General features: G+C 39.4%; 1 protein-coding gene and 1 pseudogene across 1 annotated transcript in view; both read right to left on the bottom strand.

The window, feature by feature from the left end:
* COL9A1 (collagen type IX alpha 1 chain) overlaps positions 1-4,510 on the bottom strand; it is a 92,664-nt gene extending 88,154 nt beyond the window's left edge. The window contains exon 1 of the mRNA XM_047733703.1: positions 4,497-4,510. Within this exon, the coding sequence (XP_047589659.1) occupies positions 4,497-4,510 (14 nt within the window). The remainder of the gene's footprint in view (positions 1-4,496) is intronic.
* Positions 4,511-15,802: 11,292 nt separating this feature from the next.
* LOC125101585 (ferritin light chain-like) lies at positions 15,803-16,696 on the bottom strand (annotated as a pseudogene).
* Positions 16,697-17,725: the final 1,029 nt, after the last annotated feature.

Here is a 17,725-nt window from a genome sequence, read left to right as displayed (position 1 = left end):
TCCTGGGAAATAAGCAACATATTATCCTCTATAAACAAGTTGAGAGCATGTTAAAAGGAGCACAGACCTGAAGAGAATGGTTTGTATTAGCACCATGTCACGCAAACCCATCCTCTCCCCAGAACCTCAGTACTTCAAGAGAGAGCCTCTACCCCATCCACTCAGGATGGTTGGTCTGCTTCTTTGCTTCTTGTCCCATCTTGGGGCATACTAGTGTCCACTCCAAAAACAAAGACTTTCAGGCTCAGATGATCCAATGATCTTAATATATTTTGGCGTCTAGTGTCTATTGTCTTCTTGAAATGTATTTAATTTTTAAACAATTTCATTTTTCAATTGCAAAATAAATGGCATTAGTTCTTATTTTCTGTTTGTTTCTTTAAAAAAAAACAAACCCTTTCCTCTTCTGTTTTCCTCAGTTCGATGGAGAATTTGTTTCCCCTGATGAGCTGAGAACAAGGTAAACCTGAACATCTACACCATTTGTTCCCCTTTCCTTTTCTACTCATGACCTACCTGGCTCCCTCCTGGCATTAGGACATCCATTCCCTCATGTTGTTTGGGGCTCTCCACAGGGCCCTGTCATTCTCCTTCCATCTATCAAAATTATGATGCCCAAGGGTAACCATTTTCTAAGTCACAGAATTTTATAATTTATAATGGTCCTAGCCTAGCTTTTCCTTGAACATTGACCAGGGCTTATGTAAATGGAACAGTTTATTAACCCAAAAAAAAACCTGAACTTCTAATGGTGGGACTTTAGAAGAGAAACTGCAGCTGGGGACCTCCTTGAAATTACACAAGGTGAGTGAGCCCTAGATCCACAGGGGAAGGGGCATTTTCCTAAGGGACCCTCTCCACTCAAGTCCTTTATCTTCAGTACAGATCCTCTAACACTATTTACTGTGGGAAACAAGAGATGCAGGTCTTCCTGTGTAATGGTTTGAGATATCCTTTTGTTGAGGGTTTTAAATATCTCACTTCTGCTTTTGTCCCCTCCTCCTCCCACTTTGAAGAGTCTTCTACAGCTAGAATAAGAAGGCAAATAAAGAGGACTTTTAATGAAAGATTTTTTAAATGAGAAGAAAATAGGTTTTCTTATAAGCAGTTTGGCTTTATTCCAGCTTGGCAGTTTTATGTAAGATGAAGATGAGCAAGCAACAGCGCTGTTAAGAAAGAATGTAGGGGCGCCTGGGTGGCTCAATGGGTTAAGCCTCTGCCTTCGGCTCAGGTGGGGGTCTCAGGGTCCTGAGATCAAACCCCACATCAGGCTCTCTGCTCAGCAGGGAGCCTGCTTTCCCCTCTCTCTCTCTCTGCCTGCCTCTCTGCTTCCTTGTGATCCCTCTCTGTCAAATAAATAAATAAAATCTTAAAAAAAAAAAATTGACAGCGCTTACCATAACACATACCCTCCCCAATGTCCATTATCCAGCCACCCCATCCCTCCCACCACCACCCCCAGCAGCCCTGAGTTTGTTTCCTGAGGTTAAGAGTCTCTCATGGTTAACACAATGATATTTTTTAAAGTATTCTTTTGAAATAAAGTTACCATAAACACAGCTTTTTTAAAGATGCTGTGCATCCCGAATTTACTTTATAGATTAAAACCAAGAAGATCCCCTTTTAAAATTAGCTTCCTAATAGTGTTTAATTGTAAGCTTTCTTCTGCATATTTTGTCTTCAAAAATAAAAGACTCAAATGCCTAGTGACATATAGCAGTTGTGCAAGGATGCTGCAAATTAGCCACAGCTAGAACTTGAAATTTACCAAAGGAATCTGGCTGAGAGGCTGATTAATAATCAGAGTTGCTAAAAGTAGGACTCTCACAGTTTTGCATTAAGTTTTACTGTAAAGAAATCCCACCACAATCAAAGCTCTATTTTTAATCTGCTTATTTTGGTTCCATAGTTGTAATTGTAGCCTAATCATATATAGCAAGTAAATAGAGCCTTATGATGATAGCCATTTCTCTCTGAAATCACTCACAAATAAATGTGCTCTTGCCATGGACCATTAATACAAGAATGCATTATTTAACATAAACACTCCCCCACCTCCAAGTTTTCTGATGTATGATTTTTGCTTTCTCTAAAATATGAGCATTTGCATTACCCCCCGCCAAGGGAGAAATCAAGTCCCCTCCACCACACATGTGCTTCCAACATATGTTGCTACATTTGTTGCCTAGTGGATCTTCAATTTGTAGCAGCTGATTCATGTCCTAAGCCTCTTTTGCATCTTCAAACCTCACATACTGATCACTTGCCATATTTTTCTACATGCCATAAACCCTTCTTTTCTAACAGTGGCTCCCAAAACTACCTCAAAACCATCTGAAGATAAAAACGTTTCTCTGGGCTTCACCCTCAGAGTTTCTGATTCAGGAGCTTTAAGGTGGGTCTGAGACTTTATATTTCTAACAAGCTCCCAGGTTGATGTTGGTGCTACTGGTCCAGTGAGAAATGCTGCTTCTAAAGGTAATGTTTTCAACTCCATTGAGCTACCCCTCCTTTTTATAACTGATATGGAGTTGCAGACTGAGATTTTTAAAATACTTACTTGCAGAATAACTTTTTAAAATAAATATCAGTTGCACCCATAAAAACAGATCTACTGGGAACTTTCACACTTATGAAAACAAATTGTACTAATTTATTTATATTATATGTATTAAGGAAATTTACCTGGCAGAATGATGTACAGAAACCAAGCCTTCCCTTTCTCAGTCTTCTCACTCATCAAGCAAAATATATAAAATGTGTTCCTGAATCCATGTTATCCTTAATCAATAACATATAAAAAGATCCTTCATTCTGAAATCACTCTCTTTTATCAAAGAACCCTTAAGAGATCATTGCTTTATGTTGCATCCTATGAAATTTTATATGCATTCACTAGCTTTCACACTCTGGAAAAATGTTTGTCTACACTAGGTGGCAGTGTAACCTTGCAATTTGAAACCTGAGCTGAGGCGTCACACTAGAATTTGATTTCCAGTCTCTCAGTAGATAACTGATTTTATGCAGATATTCCATTCTTGGTTGGTTTCCATATGTGTGTGTGTGTGTGTATATATATACATATATATATATGTATATATATATATATAAAAGTTTATAGTTGATTCCATTTTAGGGCTATTCTCAGAATAAATGTGCAAATAAAATGTAATGTGTTCAGAAAGTCTTTTGAAGGAGAAAGACACTAAATAAACATGTAAATTTTTTAAAAATTTAATTCCAGGGGGCGCCTGGGTGGCTCAGTGGGTAAGCCGCTGCCTTCGGCTCAGGTCATGATCCCAGAGTCCTGGGATCGAGTCCCGCATCGGGCTCGCTGCTCAGCAGGAAGCCTGCTTCCCTTCCTCTCTCTCTGCCTGCCTCTCTGCCTACTTGTGATCTCTCTCTGTCAAATAAATAAATAAAATCTTTTAAAAAAATTTAATTCCAGTATAGTTAACATACAGTGTTATATTAGTTTCATGTGTACTATATAGTGATTTCAACAGTTCTGTATATTATGCTCATTTGATAACTATACTCTTAATTCCCTTCATCTATTTCCCCCATGCCCCTACCCACCTCTCCTTTGCAACCACCTGTTTGTTCTCTATAGGTAAGAGTCTGTTTTTTGGCTTGTCTCTTTTTTATCCCTTTGTTAACTTGTGTTGTTTCTTAAACTCCACATATGAGAGAAATCATATATTTTTTTAATTTTTTAATATATTGTTAGATTTAGTTTGCTAATATTTTGTTGAGGATTTTTGCATCTGTGTTCATATTGTCCTGTAGTTCTCTTTTTTTGTGGTGTCTCTCTGGGTTTAGTATTAGGATAATGGTGGCCTCGAAGAACGAATCTGGAAGCTTTCCTTCCTCTTCTAATTTTTGGAAAAGTTTGAGAAGACTAGATGTTGACTCTTCTTGTTCAGTAGAATTCACCTGACAAGCTGTCTGGTCCTGGACTTGTTGTCAGGAGTTTTTTGATTACTGATTCAATTTTATTGCTAGTAATTGGCTTAAATGTTCTATGTCTTCCTGCTTCATTCTTGGAAGGTTATATGTTTTTAAGAATTTATCCATGTCTTCTAGGTTGTCCACTTTGTTGGCATATAACTTTTCACAATAGTTTCTTACAATACTTTGTATTTCTGTGGTGTCAGTTGTCATTCCTCCTCTTTAATTTGTGATTTTGTTTGAGTCCTCTTTTTCTTTGTCAAATGAGTCTGGCTAGAAGTTTATCAGTTTTGTTGATCTTTTCAAAGAACCAGCTCCTGGATTCATTGATCTGTTCTACTCTTTGGTTTCCATATCATTTATTTCTGTTCTAGTCTTTATTATTTCCTTCCTTTTGCTGGTTTGGGATTTTATTTGTTCTTTTTCTAGCTTCTTTAGGTGTGTAAGGTTAGGTTGTTTGAGATTTTTCTTGTTCCTGAGGTGGACTTGTATGGCTATACACTTCCCTCTTAGAAACACTTTTGCTGCATACCAGGATTTTGGACCATTGTGTTTTCATTTTCATTTCTCTCCATGTAATTTTTCATTTCTTCTTTGATTTCCTGGTTGACCCATTCATTATTAGGAGCATGTTATTTAACTTCCATGTGTATGTGCTCCTTCCAGAAGTGGAGCATTGTGGTCAGAAAAGATGTATGGTATGACGTGAATCTTTTTGAATTTGAGACTTGTTTTATAGCCCAATATGTGATCAATTCAGAAGAATGCCCTATGTGCACTTGAATGTGCATTCTGCTGTTTTAGGATGGAAAACATGTTCTGAATATATCTGTTAAGTCGATTTAGTCCAGCATGTTATTCAAAGCCACTGTTTGCTTATTGTTTTTGTTTGGATGATCTCTCCATTGATATAAGTGAGGTGTTAAATTCCCCTAATATTATTGTGTTACTATTGATTAGTTCCTTTGTGTTTGTTATTAAGTGTTTAATGTTTGGTGCTTCCATATTAGGTACATAAATATTTACAATTGTTATATCTTCTTGTTGGCTTGGCCCCTATATTATTATATAGTATTCTTTTCGTCTTCTGTTACAGTCTTTGTTTTAAAGTCTGTTTTGTCTGATATAAATCTTGCTACCTCCGCTTACCTTTGACATCCATTTGCATGATAAATGTTTCTCCATCCCCTCACTTTTAATCTGCATGTGTCTTTAGGTTTGAAATGAGAATCTTATAGGCAGCATGTAGATGGGTCTTGTTTCTTTATCCATTCTGCCATTTTGCATCTTTTGACTGAATATTTAGTTCATTTACATTTAAAGTAATTATTAATAAATTCGTATTTATTGCCATATCGTTACTTGTTTTATGGTTGTTTTGTAGGTCTTCCCTGATCCTTTCCTTCCCACTCTTTTTCATGCTTTGCTGGCCTTATTTAGTGATATATTAAGTTCATGGTAGCTTAAATTTGAACTTTAAATTTGAACTTTAAATTTGAAATTTACTCAACCCCCTCCCATATTGTAAGTATAGGATGTCATACTTTACATCCTTTTATTTTGTGAATCCTTTAACTGATGTTTACAGTTTACTTTTTTTTTGCTGCTTTTGTGTTTCCTACTTTCCTTACCCTATGGTCTTTCCTTTCCACTCAAAGTGTCCTTTTTACACTTTTTGTAGGGCTGGTTTAGTGGTCATGAACTCCTTTAGCCTTTGTCTGAGAAACTCTTTATCACTCCTTTTATTCTGAAATGATTGCCTTGCTGGATAAAGTATTCTTGGCTGCAGACTTTTTCCATTCATCACTTTGAATATATCATGCCCCTCTCTTCTGGCCTGCAAAGTTTCTGCTGAAAAAGCTACTGATAGCTTTATGGGGTTTCTTTGTACATAACCATCTTTTCTCTTGCTGCTTTTAAAATTCTCTCTCTCTTTTTTTTTTTTTTCACTATTTTCTGCCATTATAATCATCATGTGCCTTGGTGTGGACTTCTTTGGCTTGATTTTGTTGGGGAATCTCTGTGCCTCCTGGATCTGGATTTCTTTTTCCTTCCCCAGATTCAGGAAGTTTTAAGTTATTATTTCTTCAAATACATTTTGTGTCCCCTTTCTTTCTTCTTCTTCTTCTTCTTCTAGGATCCCTGTAATGTGAATGTATTGTGTTGGATGGAGTTGCTGAGTTCCCTAAGAATATTCTCATTTTGCATATTTTTTTCCTCTTAGCTACACAGCTTGATTACTTTACATTACTCTGTCTTCCAGGTTGCTAATTCATTCCTCTGCTTCCCCTAGCCTGCTATTTATTTCATCTAGTGTATTTTAAATTTCACTTATTGTGTTCTTCATCTCCAATTGGGTCTTCTTTATCTCTTTGTTAAGGGTCTCACTGATGTCCTCTACTCTTTTATCAAGGCCAGTGAGTACCTTTATGACCATTACTTTAAATTCTCAGCAAGGTGTATTACTTATGTCCATTTTGCTTAGATCTCTTGCTGTGGTTTTGTCCTTTTCTTTCATGTGGGACAAATTGCTGTGTCTCCTAATTTTGTCTAACTCTCTGTGTCTGTTTCTGTGTGTTAGGCAAGTTAGCTGTGTCTCGTGCTCTTGAAAGTAATGGCCTTATGCAGAAGAGGTCCTGTAGTGCCCTGCAGAACAGTGTACCCTGTTCATCAGAACTTGGTGCTTCAGGGGGCGTCTCCTCTGTGTGTTGTGTGCACCCTGCTAGTTTGTCCTGGCTGTTTTTTTCTTCAGTCCAATCATCTCCACAGGCTCTTTCTTTGCCTACTGTGGGCATTGTTTGGTCCCCAGCCGGGTAGGGCATGTGGTTTGAAAAAGATGCACACCAGTCTGCTTATGAAGTGAGACCATTTCCAGGTCCAGGGTGGTCTGGGCAGATCCTCCAAGTGTGTGAATAGCAGGCATGCAATTTTAACAGGGGGTGCCTCAGGCTTCTGCATGGCCTGCCACTACCACTACCACCACCACTCCCGGGACCAACGCCTCACAAAACACACAGGAGACATGGTGTTGGCAAGGTTTGCCCCAGTTTTCTGGAAAGGGGATGTGCAGCACTGGAACGGAGGCAGACAGGACTGGGAAGGGCCAGTATACCAAAGCACAGGAGGCGGGGCTTGGTGTAAGCAAGTGAGGTAATGAATGTGGGCACCTCCCGGGTTCCTACAGGTGGCCATGTGTTTATGCTGGGGGCAGGGGAGAGAGGTGGTGCCTGCCAGCTACTTTGTTCCTGGAGAAGTTCCTCAATGAAGCCTGCCCCTTTAGGACATGCTCTGAGATCAGAAAATAACTCTCCTGTATATCCTGGTTTTTCAAACTGCTACTTCTACACTGTATCTCTGCAGGCTGTTTGTTGTTATAATTGTTGTAACTAAACAAGGACATCTGCAAGGTTAGGAGTGTGACTAGTTAGGTTCAAATCGGCACCACCACTTTCTAGCTAGGAGGCCCCAGAGAAGTAATTACTCTCCCTATGACTTGATTTGCTCATTTGTAAATATGAATAATGAAACTACCCACCTTTTGGTAGATTTTATAAGGACTAAACTGGAACTTAAAGTAGTGCCTGTATATCAATAAATTTTAGCTACTTTTTTTTTGTTATTATAATTTGCTCTCCTCTACTTAATTTTCCCACTCAACTCCACTCTGCTACAGTGAATGGTAGCTTATTTAGATCTCCTTAGGAAAGAAGGATGTGACCACGCTAATGGTTAAAAACCCCTGGACAATATTTAATTACTGGAAAAAAAACACCTAAAACTATCAAAGTAAATCAGTCAAAAGCCCTCTCCTCCCCTTTCCATACGTTTGTTCCTGCTTCCATTCCTTTGTTCTCTGCTACACTTTTATGATTCTTCCTCTTTCAACGTTTCCCTTAATAAGCCCTTTAAGCACACCTCAGTATCAATAATGCCTTCTCTCTCATTATATATAACTGAGGATTATATAGGTATATATATATATACACATATATGTCTTCTAAAATGAAAAAATCAATTATATGTAAATTATATAATATATATCAGGCTTTTTTTTTTTGCTTTAGAATTGATATGTAAACATTATAGAGTAGCAGAAAATATGTAAATAGGAAAAGAAGAAAAAAACACTCAGTGAGACAACCCACTATTGACATTTTAAATGTTTCTTTTCTTTTCCTTTTTTAATTTAAATTCAATTAGCCAATGTATAGTACATCATTAGTTTTTTATATAATGTTCAATGATTCATTTCTATGTTTTTTTTCTATGCTCAAGCTGTGGTCATACACAGATTTACAACTTTCACTTTAATGCTCATCACTTGAAGTACTTACACATTTTCTTTCACATAATTTAATGCAATCATATAGCATATACAAAATAAATAGCAAAGCCTAGGTATAAGAACTTAGCCTTGAAGTCAGTATTACAGCTTTTAATTCCAACTGCTGTAACCTCGAAAGAGAAAACAACTATAGAGAAAGAAACATTTGAGTAACTGGGAGAGATTCTTCCAGCAGCTCATGGTTTTTGAAAGATGTTCTCTTTGTCACCCAAAGCCACTTGGAACTGTAAACTCACCACCAACTGACTAACCACAAAGCAGCAAAGGCATGCACAGACATTCCAGAGGCACGGAAGGGTAACCACAGAGAAGTCCTGCCTCCTGCCATTCCTGCATTTCAAATATCCCTGAAACCATGATTAATGCCAGGAATAGCAATAGCAACTGACATGAGGACAAGTGATGAAGAGGCTTTGTTCTTGAGGACTGAACTTCAAGCCCTTGCAAGCTGAAAGGGCTATAGCATTGGCATAGTCAGTTTCTAGGCAGTTGTCAGTCCAAGGTGGACCAGCAGAGAAGAAGAAGTGGACAGGGCATACCAGAGGGTGACAGAGGCTCAGGATTAGGACTGCTGGTGTTGTCCCTGCCTGTCTTGGCCAAGGGTTTCCTCAAGGCTTCCAGTACTTTTTCTAGACGTACTGTGTAGGAGAAAGTAGGAGAAAGAATACCTCTAGTATGCCAAGAACTGTGCTTTATACTTAAAAAAGAAGTTGTCCCACTTAATCTACACAACTCGTTATAATTGCCCTTTTACAGGTGAGGTAAGTGAGGCTCAAAAATGTTAGGTAACTTGCTAAGGGAAAATGGCAGGCCAAAACTAACCTTGGGTTTATCTGCCACCAAAGCGAATATTCTTCCTATGATTTGTTGTTTCTGAGTACACACACACGCACACAGCACAATATGCTTAAGTACATTTTCCATTTCACTGTGCATCTAATCATTCACAATTATTTTCTCTTTTTCATAAACTTCCAAGATGAAGCACTTCTTCAAAAGTTGACAAAAATTTGCCCATTGTGCTGGTCACCAACTTGGTGCCCTAACTGAGTGAGCCGCATGAAAATGTTTACCTTACTGGTGCTTTGCTAAAAGTTACAAAAAGTAGTAGTAAAGGTCTGTTCTATACTTTTCTGTGGTTCTTCCATACCAGGATTTGGCCCAGATTTTAAACTCTTCCAGGTTAGGGACCTTAACTATTTATAATCTTGCCCATACTTTCTTTATTACCACTAGTCATCATTTTGTATATTCCTCAGCAGTCAAAACTTCAACCAACACCATATTAAAAGCACAATGTTGGATACTAAGGAAACTTTCAGAGCTGAATAATGCCTGTTTACCTTTAAGGAAGAAGGACACACACACACACACACACACACACACAAATTGTGAAGCATACTTTGGCCTAAAAGGACCCTCAGAAGAAAATAAGTAGAATCATAAAGTGTTTTGGAGACAGAAAAGCAAAAGTAATTGGTTCAGTTCAGAAGGATTTGAAAGCATTTCACAGAAGAAGTGACATTTTACCTTGACCTTGAGGAGTGAATCATATTTTACAGGCAGAGAAAGGCAGAATAGGTTACAAGGTGGTTGGAATAATAAGAGCAAAACCTCAGAGACATGATAATGCTTGGAGTGTATTTAATTATGTTAAAGACCTGACTTAACTTTTTGAAAATGTTATTTATTTGCCAGTGTTAACCCATAGGTTGAAAAAATTAATATCATTAAATGGGCTTTGGTAAATAAAGAAATGAGTCTAACAATGTTTTTAACTATCTTCTATTAAGCTGCCTGTCACAATAATAAAGTTTTCATTTCCAGAGGTATCCCTTCGTCCACTGAAAAGCAAATCAGCTATCCATTTCTATGGGAAACGTAGAAATAAGAGTTTCAGTTGCAGAGTGTCACAATTCTAGGAGAACTTCTCTGTTGTCTGAAAAGAACTCTCAGTTTGGGGGTACTATCAAGACATAAAGAACATCAGGTACCCCATGCTAGCAGCAAGGGTAAAAGAGGCGAGATGTCTATATTAAAACACAAGTTGTGGGACACCTGGGTGGCTCAGTTGGTTAGGCAGCTGCCTTCGGCTCGGGTCGTGATCCCAGCGTCCTGGGATCGAGTCCCACGTCGGGCTCCTTGCTCGGCGGGGAGCCTGCTTCTCCCTCTGCCTCTGCCTGCCATTCTGTCTGCCTGTGCTTGCTCTCTCTCCCTCTCTCTCTGATAAATAAATGAAAAATCTTTAAAAAAAAAAAAACACAAGTTGTTTTCTACCACATACAACTCTTTTTTTTTTTTTTTCATCAGAACTAGCAATAGGCTACTAAACTTGCTTAAAGTCAGGTGCTAGGAAGGGTCAGTGGCATAAGCAGGTAGCAATACTTTCCTTTCCTTCAGGGAAACCTGATCAGTAAATAAAATCCAGATTACTTCCAAAAAACAAAGGTCCAAGAGAATCCTGGGTACATAGTAAGTGATGACTTCAGGCTGCGAGATTGAAGGCACACAGTCAAGAATGGGAGATGTGTTTGTGTGCAGGGAAAAGCTTTGAAATTGAAGTCGCTCTGAACGGTGAAATGAGCTCTCAAGACGAGCTCAAAAGGGAGAAAAGGAAAAATGTAGAGTGTGGCTGGAGCAACTCGAATGGAAATCAGCATGCCCATGGTGTATTTCCTAAAACCTATTCAGTCAAGTAGAACAGAATAGTAAAGAAGCAATAAAAGAATAAATGACCTAGAATTATTGGCCTCACCAAGCATAACTTGCTACATAGGGTTGGTTTCGGAAGCAGATGTAGAGAAATTGCAACCCCACAAGGCTTTCATCACTGTAGATGTTCTTTTAAGCTTTGTTATCTGACAGGACACTATTGAAAGCCAGAAGAACATGTAAAATGTTATTACTAGAATCACTAGAGTAACCAGTAGAAATCTGTCTCTTGGTGCAGTATTGGGAAATGTCATTTGGCTACAGATTTGTACCATAATAAAGTTGTCCATAAATACACACTCTAAACACAGAAGGAAAGAAATAAATAACTTCAATGTTATATCCAAAGGCTAAATGATAGACCCTTGGTGTGTTACTGTAAGCAGTTATTTGAGAAGAAAAAAAACCCACCAAGTTAGTTGACCTACATTGGACTGTAAATAACCATAAAAAGACTTTTTTAAGAAATTGAAGGATTATGAAAAGCCTCAGGGTTTTGCTGTGTTGCCTACAGAGCCCACCACAGTCATTCCTATTGCTGGGTCCAGAGTTACAAATTCAACTGTAATTTTAGTTGCAATTCATGCATTCCCTCTAAAAAATAAATGCTTTCCGTAACCTAAGTTTTTTCAAATATGAAATAGTGAAGCTAGTGTTAATATAAAACTTTTCATGTACTGTATATCCCAAAACATCATTCACCTTCTCTCGGCCTATCATACCACATGTTCTTCCAAGACACACTTCCCAGCCTTTCTCAAGCAAGCCCCACCTCTTCCACAGAACTCCCCCATATCTCCAGCCAGATGTTCTCCATTCTGATCACTCAGGAAAAGCTATTTGCATGAAATAATGTTACATGCAGTTTCACAGGCAGGAAACTATAGTAGAAAAATCAGAAACCTCTAAAATCAGATGACTTTAGGGGCGCCTGGGTGGCTCAGTGGATTAAAGCCTCTGCCTTCGGCTCAGGTCATGATCCCAGGGTCCTGGGATCGAGCCCCGAGTCGGGCTCTCTGCTCCGCAGGGAGCCGCTTCCTCCCCTCTCTCTCTCTCTGCCTGCCTCTCTACTTGTGATCTCTCTCTCTCTGTCAAATAAATAAAATCTAAAAAAAAAAAAAAATCAGATGACTTTAACTTAAGCCCTTGCTTGTCCCACCAGTGTGTGTCCTTTCACTCATCTGCCAAACGGGAACTTCTCTAGGAGGCTCACCAGGAGATCCAATGAACTGATCCATGTGGAAGAGCTTTGTAAAGTGTGAAGTATTCTGCAAAGGTAATTAGTGTTTCAGAAACATTTAGGGATTACCTCTTAGATGCAGGACACAATTTTGAACACTGGAAGTCAGATTCCCACCTCACAAGGACCTAAAAATATAGTAAGAAGTAAAGAAATATACCTTAGTAATTGAAACACATGATAGTAAATAGTAAATGCCTTAAGCAGTACCCCCACCCCCAGGATTTCAACACAATTTGACAAACATCCATGAAACAGGCTCTTGAGATACAAAGGTAAACACAGCAGGCATTGCCACCTGTCCGGCCAGAAGGACAGACACACAACAACATCAATACGAGGCAGATGGTGATAAACATTGTAGAGGAAGTGCTTACTGTGAATGAATTAGGTCTGGGTGGGTAGATAGACTGAAAGATTTAGGGCTACATGCTCAAGGATAAAGTTTGATAGATGTCAAAGACTGAGTTAAATGTAAAAAGGGTCAGATCTGACATCAGATTGACCAGTGCTATAAGGCAGATGGACACTGGGAAGACATGGAGGTGACCATGGAGAATTCAGCTGAGCTGGAAAAACACTCTGGTTAGAGACCGAGGACAGGTTAACATTTTTGCAAGGCCTCAGCAGAAACCTAATCATAACAGGCAGAGAAGAGAATAAGGTCAGCAGAGGTCAGGAAGCCAAGGGATAGAGGGAAAAAAGCTACAACAGTGGTGAGAGGAGAAAGTTTTCTTGTTTATCTGTTTCAAAATAATTTAAAAATAACAATTATATAGTGTTTACTCTATGGTGGGTACTGTTCCAAGCATTTACCTGTATTACCTCATTGAATCACAAGCAACCATCTGTGGTAGGTGCATTTATCCCCACCGTAGTGATGAGAATGCTGAGATGGGGGAGAGCTGACCACATTTATGGGTTGAGAAAAAGGAGTGCAGAGAGAGAGAGAAGTTGAAGACAAGAGGGAAGAAAAGAAAACATGCTATTGAAACTCAGAACAGGAAGAGCTCAGAAATTAGGGTGATCATTATTTTCCTTTTTACACTTTTCTTTAACTCTTAGCTTCTCTACAATAGGCATCATCACTTTATAATCAGAAAACTAAACAATATTAAAATGTGCAATCACTTGAGTGATTTATTTTGTCTAAATTATTCTTTATTTCTTCCATGTAAAAATAAGCTTTCCAATAAGAAAACTCCCTGAGAATAGGAATCGTGCCTTATTTTTCTCCCCCCCCCTCCGTCTAGCACCTGGTGTGTGTGTGTGTGTGTGTGGCACTCATGTGTTTCTTTTAAAGGAAACAAAATTAAACACAACCAAACCCAGATGCTTGTTAATATTGCCCCCCAATTTAGCTTTCCCTATACTAACTACCCTATATTACTGTCCTTACGTACTTTTAGGATCTGCGGGTTTTTTTCCTTCCCTTCTGTCCCCTTCCATTATTCCACTTCCTACCACCACTACTTACAGATCTTAGAAAATAGGGAAACTCCTGGGGCTAGCAGGTGGCACACTGATCTTTTTGTTGGCTCTCAATTGTCCTGTGTTGGGGATTCACAGCAGTTCCCCTGTCATAAGACGGGGATATTCAAGTAATCATTTGAGCATACTATCATTTTTGTTTCCTTGTCATTTTCATAAGATGGGTTGTTTTTTTTTTAAAGATTTTATTTATTTATTTGACAGACAGAGATCACAAGCAGGCAGAGAGGCAGGCAGAGAGAGAGAGGGGGAAGCAGGCTCCCTGCCAAGCAGAGAGCCCGATGTGGGGCTCGATCCCAGGACCCTGAGATCATGACCTGAGCTGAAGGCAGAGGCTTTAACCCACTGAGCCACCCAGGCGCCCCAAGATGGGTTTTATAAATTAAATCTCAAGACTTACACGTAATGTAGCTTTCCTTCAAATTTTTGATTTTTAAAGTTGTTGTCACTGTTGTTGTTTATTTAGGAAAGGAGAAAGCAAAAATGGCTGTTTTCTCTTAATTTCGATATGCGTTTCTCCCCCTTGGCCTCTTAGCAAACCCATCTCTGAAGTTCATGTTTCTCTTTATTCCTGCGAGAACCATTCCCCTTAGTTTCCTCACTACAATAAAAATTCAAGGAAGGAAGCCTAAATTCCCAGTTTCCACCCGTGAGAGGCACTGCAGGTCCAGCAGAGCTTTTTCAGGGGTCGGTGCGTGGAGGAGGATGGGAAGAAGACAGTTGTTTGGGAGGAAGATAAGCATCTTGCTTGTCTCTGTACACGGGCCCTTGTGTGGACCTACATTTAGCATGCTCAAGAGGAGGCAGATGTTATAAGTGAGCACCTACTTTACAGTTCTTCCTAGATGAGGAGGTGAGAGGAGTCTCAGGTGGGGCGTGAAAAGAGAACCCCTTAAAATAGAATGTAAGTTCTCTAGAAAACTGTCCCACAGTGCCTGATATTCTGGAACTATTTGTCCTCTGAATTTTTTGATCCGTAAGAGAATCCGTTATAGTTGCTAGAGCACTTAGAGTTGCTTGGAGATCTTTTTAAAAATTCAAATATTTAGGGGTGCTTTGGTGACTCAGTTCGTTAGGCTTCTGTCTTCAGCTCAGGTCATGATCTCAGGGTCCTGGGATCAAGCCCTTTGTTGTGCTCCCTGCTCAGCCAGGAGTCTGCTTCTCCCTCTCCCTCTGCTCTTCTCCCCACCCCCCCACCCTATGCTCTCTGCTCTCTCTTTCTCTCAAATAAATAGAATATTTAAAAATAAAGAATAAATAAAATTTTTTTAAAATAAAAATTCAAATGTTTGGCTCTACCCACAGAAATTTAGATGATTTAGATGGAGATTTAAATGGATGCCCACATGGGCATCGATATTTCTTAAATCCTTCCCTACACCAACACCCACCATCTACCCCCACTCCCAGTGATTCTAAAGTGTAGCCAGGTTGAAAATCACTGGTAGAGAGCCAGTCCAAAAACCTAAAAATTTAAAAATGTGAATATATATATATATACATATATATATCCTCATTGTACAGTCTAGATCTAGTTTCTTTTTAATTAAAATTAAGATTGTGTCTGAGGTTGAAATAGAGTCAAAGCTATTCACCAAATTATCTCTTTTTTTTCTACAAATATGCACACAAATATTAAACTAAAATAGCACTTAAGGGCTGCTCAAGGGACTAACCAAGAAACCTGACCTAGTTATCTTTATACCAGCAGCATGTGACATGGCTAAACTTGTTAATGAGACAATAAGGTTGTTTGGAAAGAAAAATTATCTTTAGGTGTTAATAAGACTCTGAGCTAAGAAAGCAAAAGAAGGATATTCTGTCAAAGGTCACTAGGATAAGATATAGTACTTAAAAAGAGTCACAGAGAGATTATATAATTCTGGCCTTGAACACCAAGATATAAGGGGAGCTTTGGATACAGAAAGTTATTCTTTTTGCTTCAATTCCTAGTTTCCAATTATGTAACAGATAAAGGTTCAGGTGGTTCAAGTGTAGGATTTTCATACTTAAAACAACAAAACCATTTTTTTCCTGCAAAAAGCTTTATTGTTTCTGTCTACGGCTTGGGAGAGGGCTCCAGGGTGGTTAGAAAGCTGCCTAGTGGCTTGGGAGGAGGTCCAGGCAGAAGCCCTGGCACCAAGGGAGATGCCAGAGGGGTCCCTCAAAGGCCGCTGGGCTCCAGAGGTTCCTAGTCATGTTTGAGGGTGAGCCTTTTAGAGAGATACACACCCATCCCAGCCTGAGGGCAAGGTAGCCTGTGGAGGTGAGTCAGGTGGTCATCGTCCTCTGGATAAGTTTCACCTCCTTGGGGCGCCCGGGTGGCTCAGTGGGTTAAAGCCTCTGCCTTCGATTCAGGTCATAATCCCAGGGTCCTGGGATCGAGCCCCGCATCAGGCTTTCTGCTCAGCAGGAGGCTGCTTCCTCCTCTCTCTCTGCCTGCCTCTCTGCCTACTTGTGATCTGTCTTTCAAATAAATAAGTAAAATCTTAAAAAAAAAAAAAAAGTTTCACCTCCTCATCCAGGAAGTGGTTCTCCAGGAATCCACAGAGATGGTCATCTCTGGCAGCAGAACCCATGGCATGCAGATCCAAAAGGGCCTGGTTCATGTTCTTCTCCAGAGCGGTGGCAGTTCCATAGCATCTATGATTTTACCCCACCCATTCTGGGATGGCTTCTGCCCACGCTGTAGGAAGGAGTAGTCACTGGGCTGGTTTTGCATTTTTAAGAGACACTCAGCACCCTCACGCTTCTCCGCCCACTCCAGGAAGAAGTGGTCCACACCCCCCAGAGCCACAGAGTTTGGTGTGGAAATAGAAGCCCAGAGAGAATAAGTGTGAGAGGTATGTTGGCATGCTGACCAGCTGGTTAATGATAGCCTCCACCTCAGTAGAATAATTCTGACAAATAGAGTCAATAATACTGTAATGATGTTGTGTGGTGACGACACTTATCATGGTGAACACTGAATAATGCATGAAATTGTTAAATCAATATATTGTACACCTGAAACTGATATAATATTGTATGTTAATTATACTTTAGTAAAAATTATATGTCAAAATGTATGTCAACAATAAAATAACAAATCACTTCATTCTTCAATAACTAGTAAAAACTGAAGAATTGTACCCCAAAGTTAGAGGGCATGAATTAAGATAAATTATGCTTCAAAGTTTTAATTATGAGCTAACTGCACCAGTGGTTGCCAATCAATTGCTTGCAGCTGCATTTCATTCCTGGTCGGTGTTGTCCTAAAGTTAGACTACTAGATGGAGAGCCTTCCCTCAAGGTGCATGGACTTTTTTCCTGCAATAGACAGAGGACAGTAAAGCACACTTTCCATGACACTCAGTTTGAATGGCTCTTTGTGTTGTATATAAAGCCTCTAGGATTAGGTTCCTGTCGCACACAAACTGTCTTTGCAAAGCATTCACATTGCATCTTCACTTATACCTAAATAACATCTAGGATGACCAACAGTTTACAGTTGCCCAGGACTTTCTCAGTTTTAGCACTGAAAGTCTGGTGTCCTGGGAACCACCCACCTACCCCAGTACCAAGGAAATCAGGATGAGTGGTTACTCTAAAAACAACCAAAATCAGAATCCGGTCTGGGGTAGTCTTTGAACTATTGAAACCATCCCTCAAACCAGGTATTTCCTGATATTGTTAACCAGTGCACGCCAAAGAGGGCTAGCCTGATACCACGAGCCACCACGTAAGAGCTACCACCATGCTTTATCCATGTTATCTGGAATCTCCTAACAATTGTGGAAGATGATTGTCATTGTCCTAATACTATAATATAAAGAAATTGAGGCTCTGATCAATTAAGTCCCTGCCCAAGCCCTCACTGACTCTAAGTGGTCAAGCTGAGATTCAGGCTGATTCTGTCTGACTTCAAATTATGCTCAGTCTGTTTCATTCTCTGCCTCTTGTGTTCTGAAAACTATCATCAGTAATAAATTTTAAGAAGACCTGCA

Source organism: Lutra lutra, chromosome 6 (genome assembly GCF_902655055.1).
Source record: "Lutra lutra chromosome 6, mLutLut1.2, whole genome shotgun sequence".
In the NCBI taxonomy this organism is placed as follows: Eukaryota; Metazoa; Chordata; class Mammalia; order Carnivora; family Mustelidae; genus Lutra; species Lutra lutra.
The sequence above is the reverse complement of the archived record's forward strand: the minus strand, read 5'-3'. Positions and strand labels throughout refer to the sequence as shown.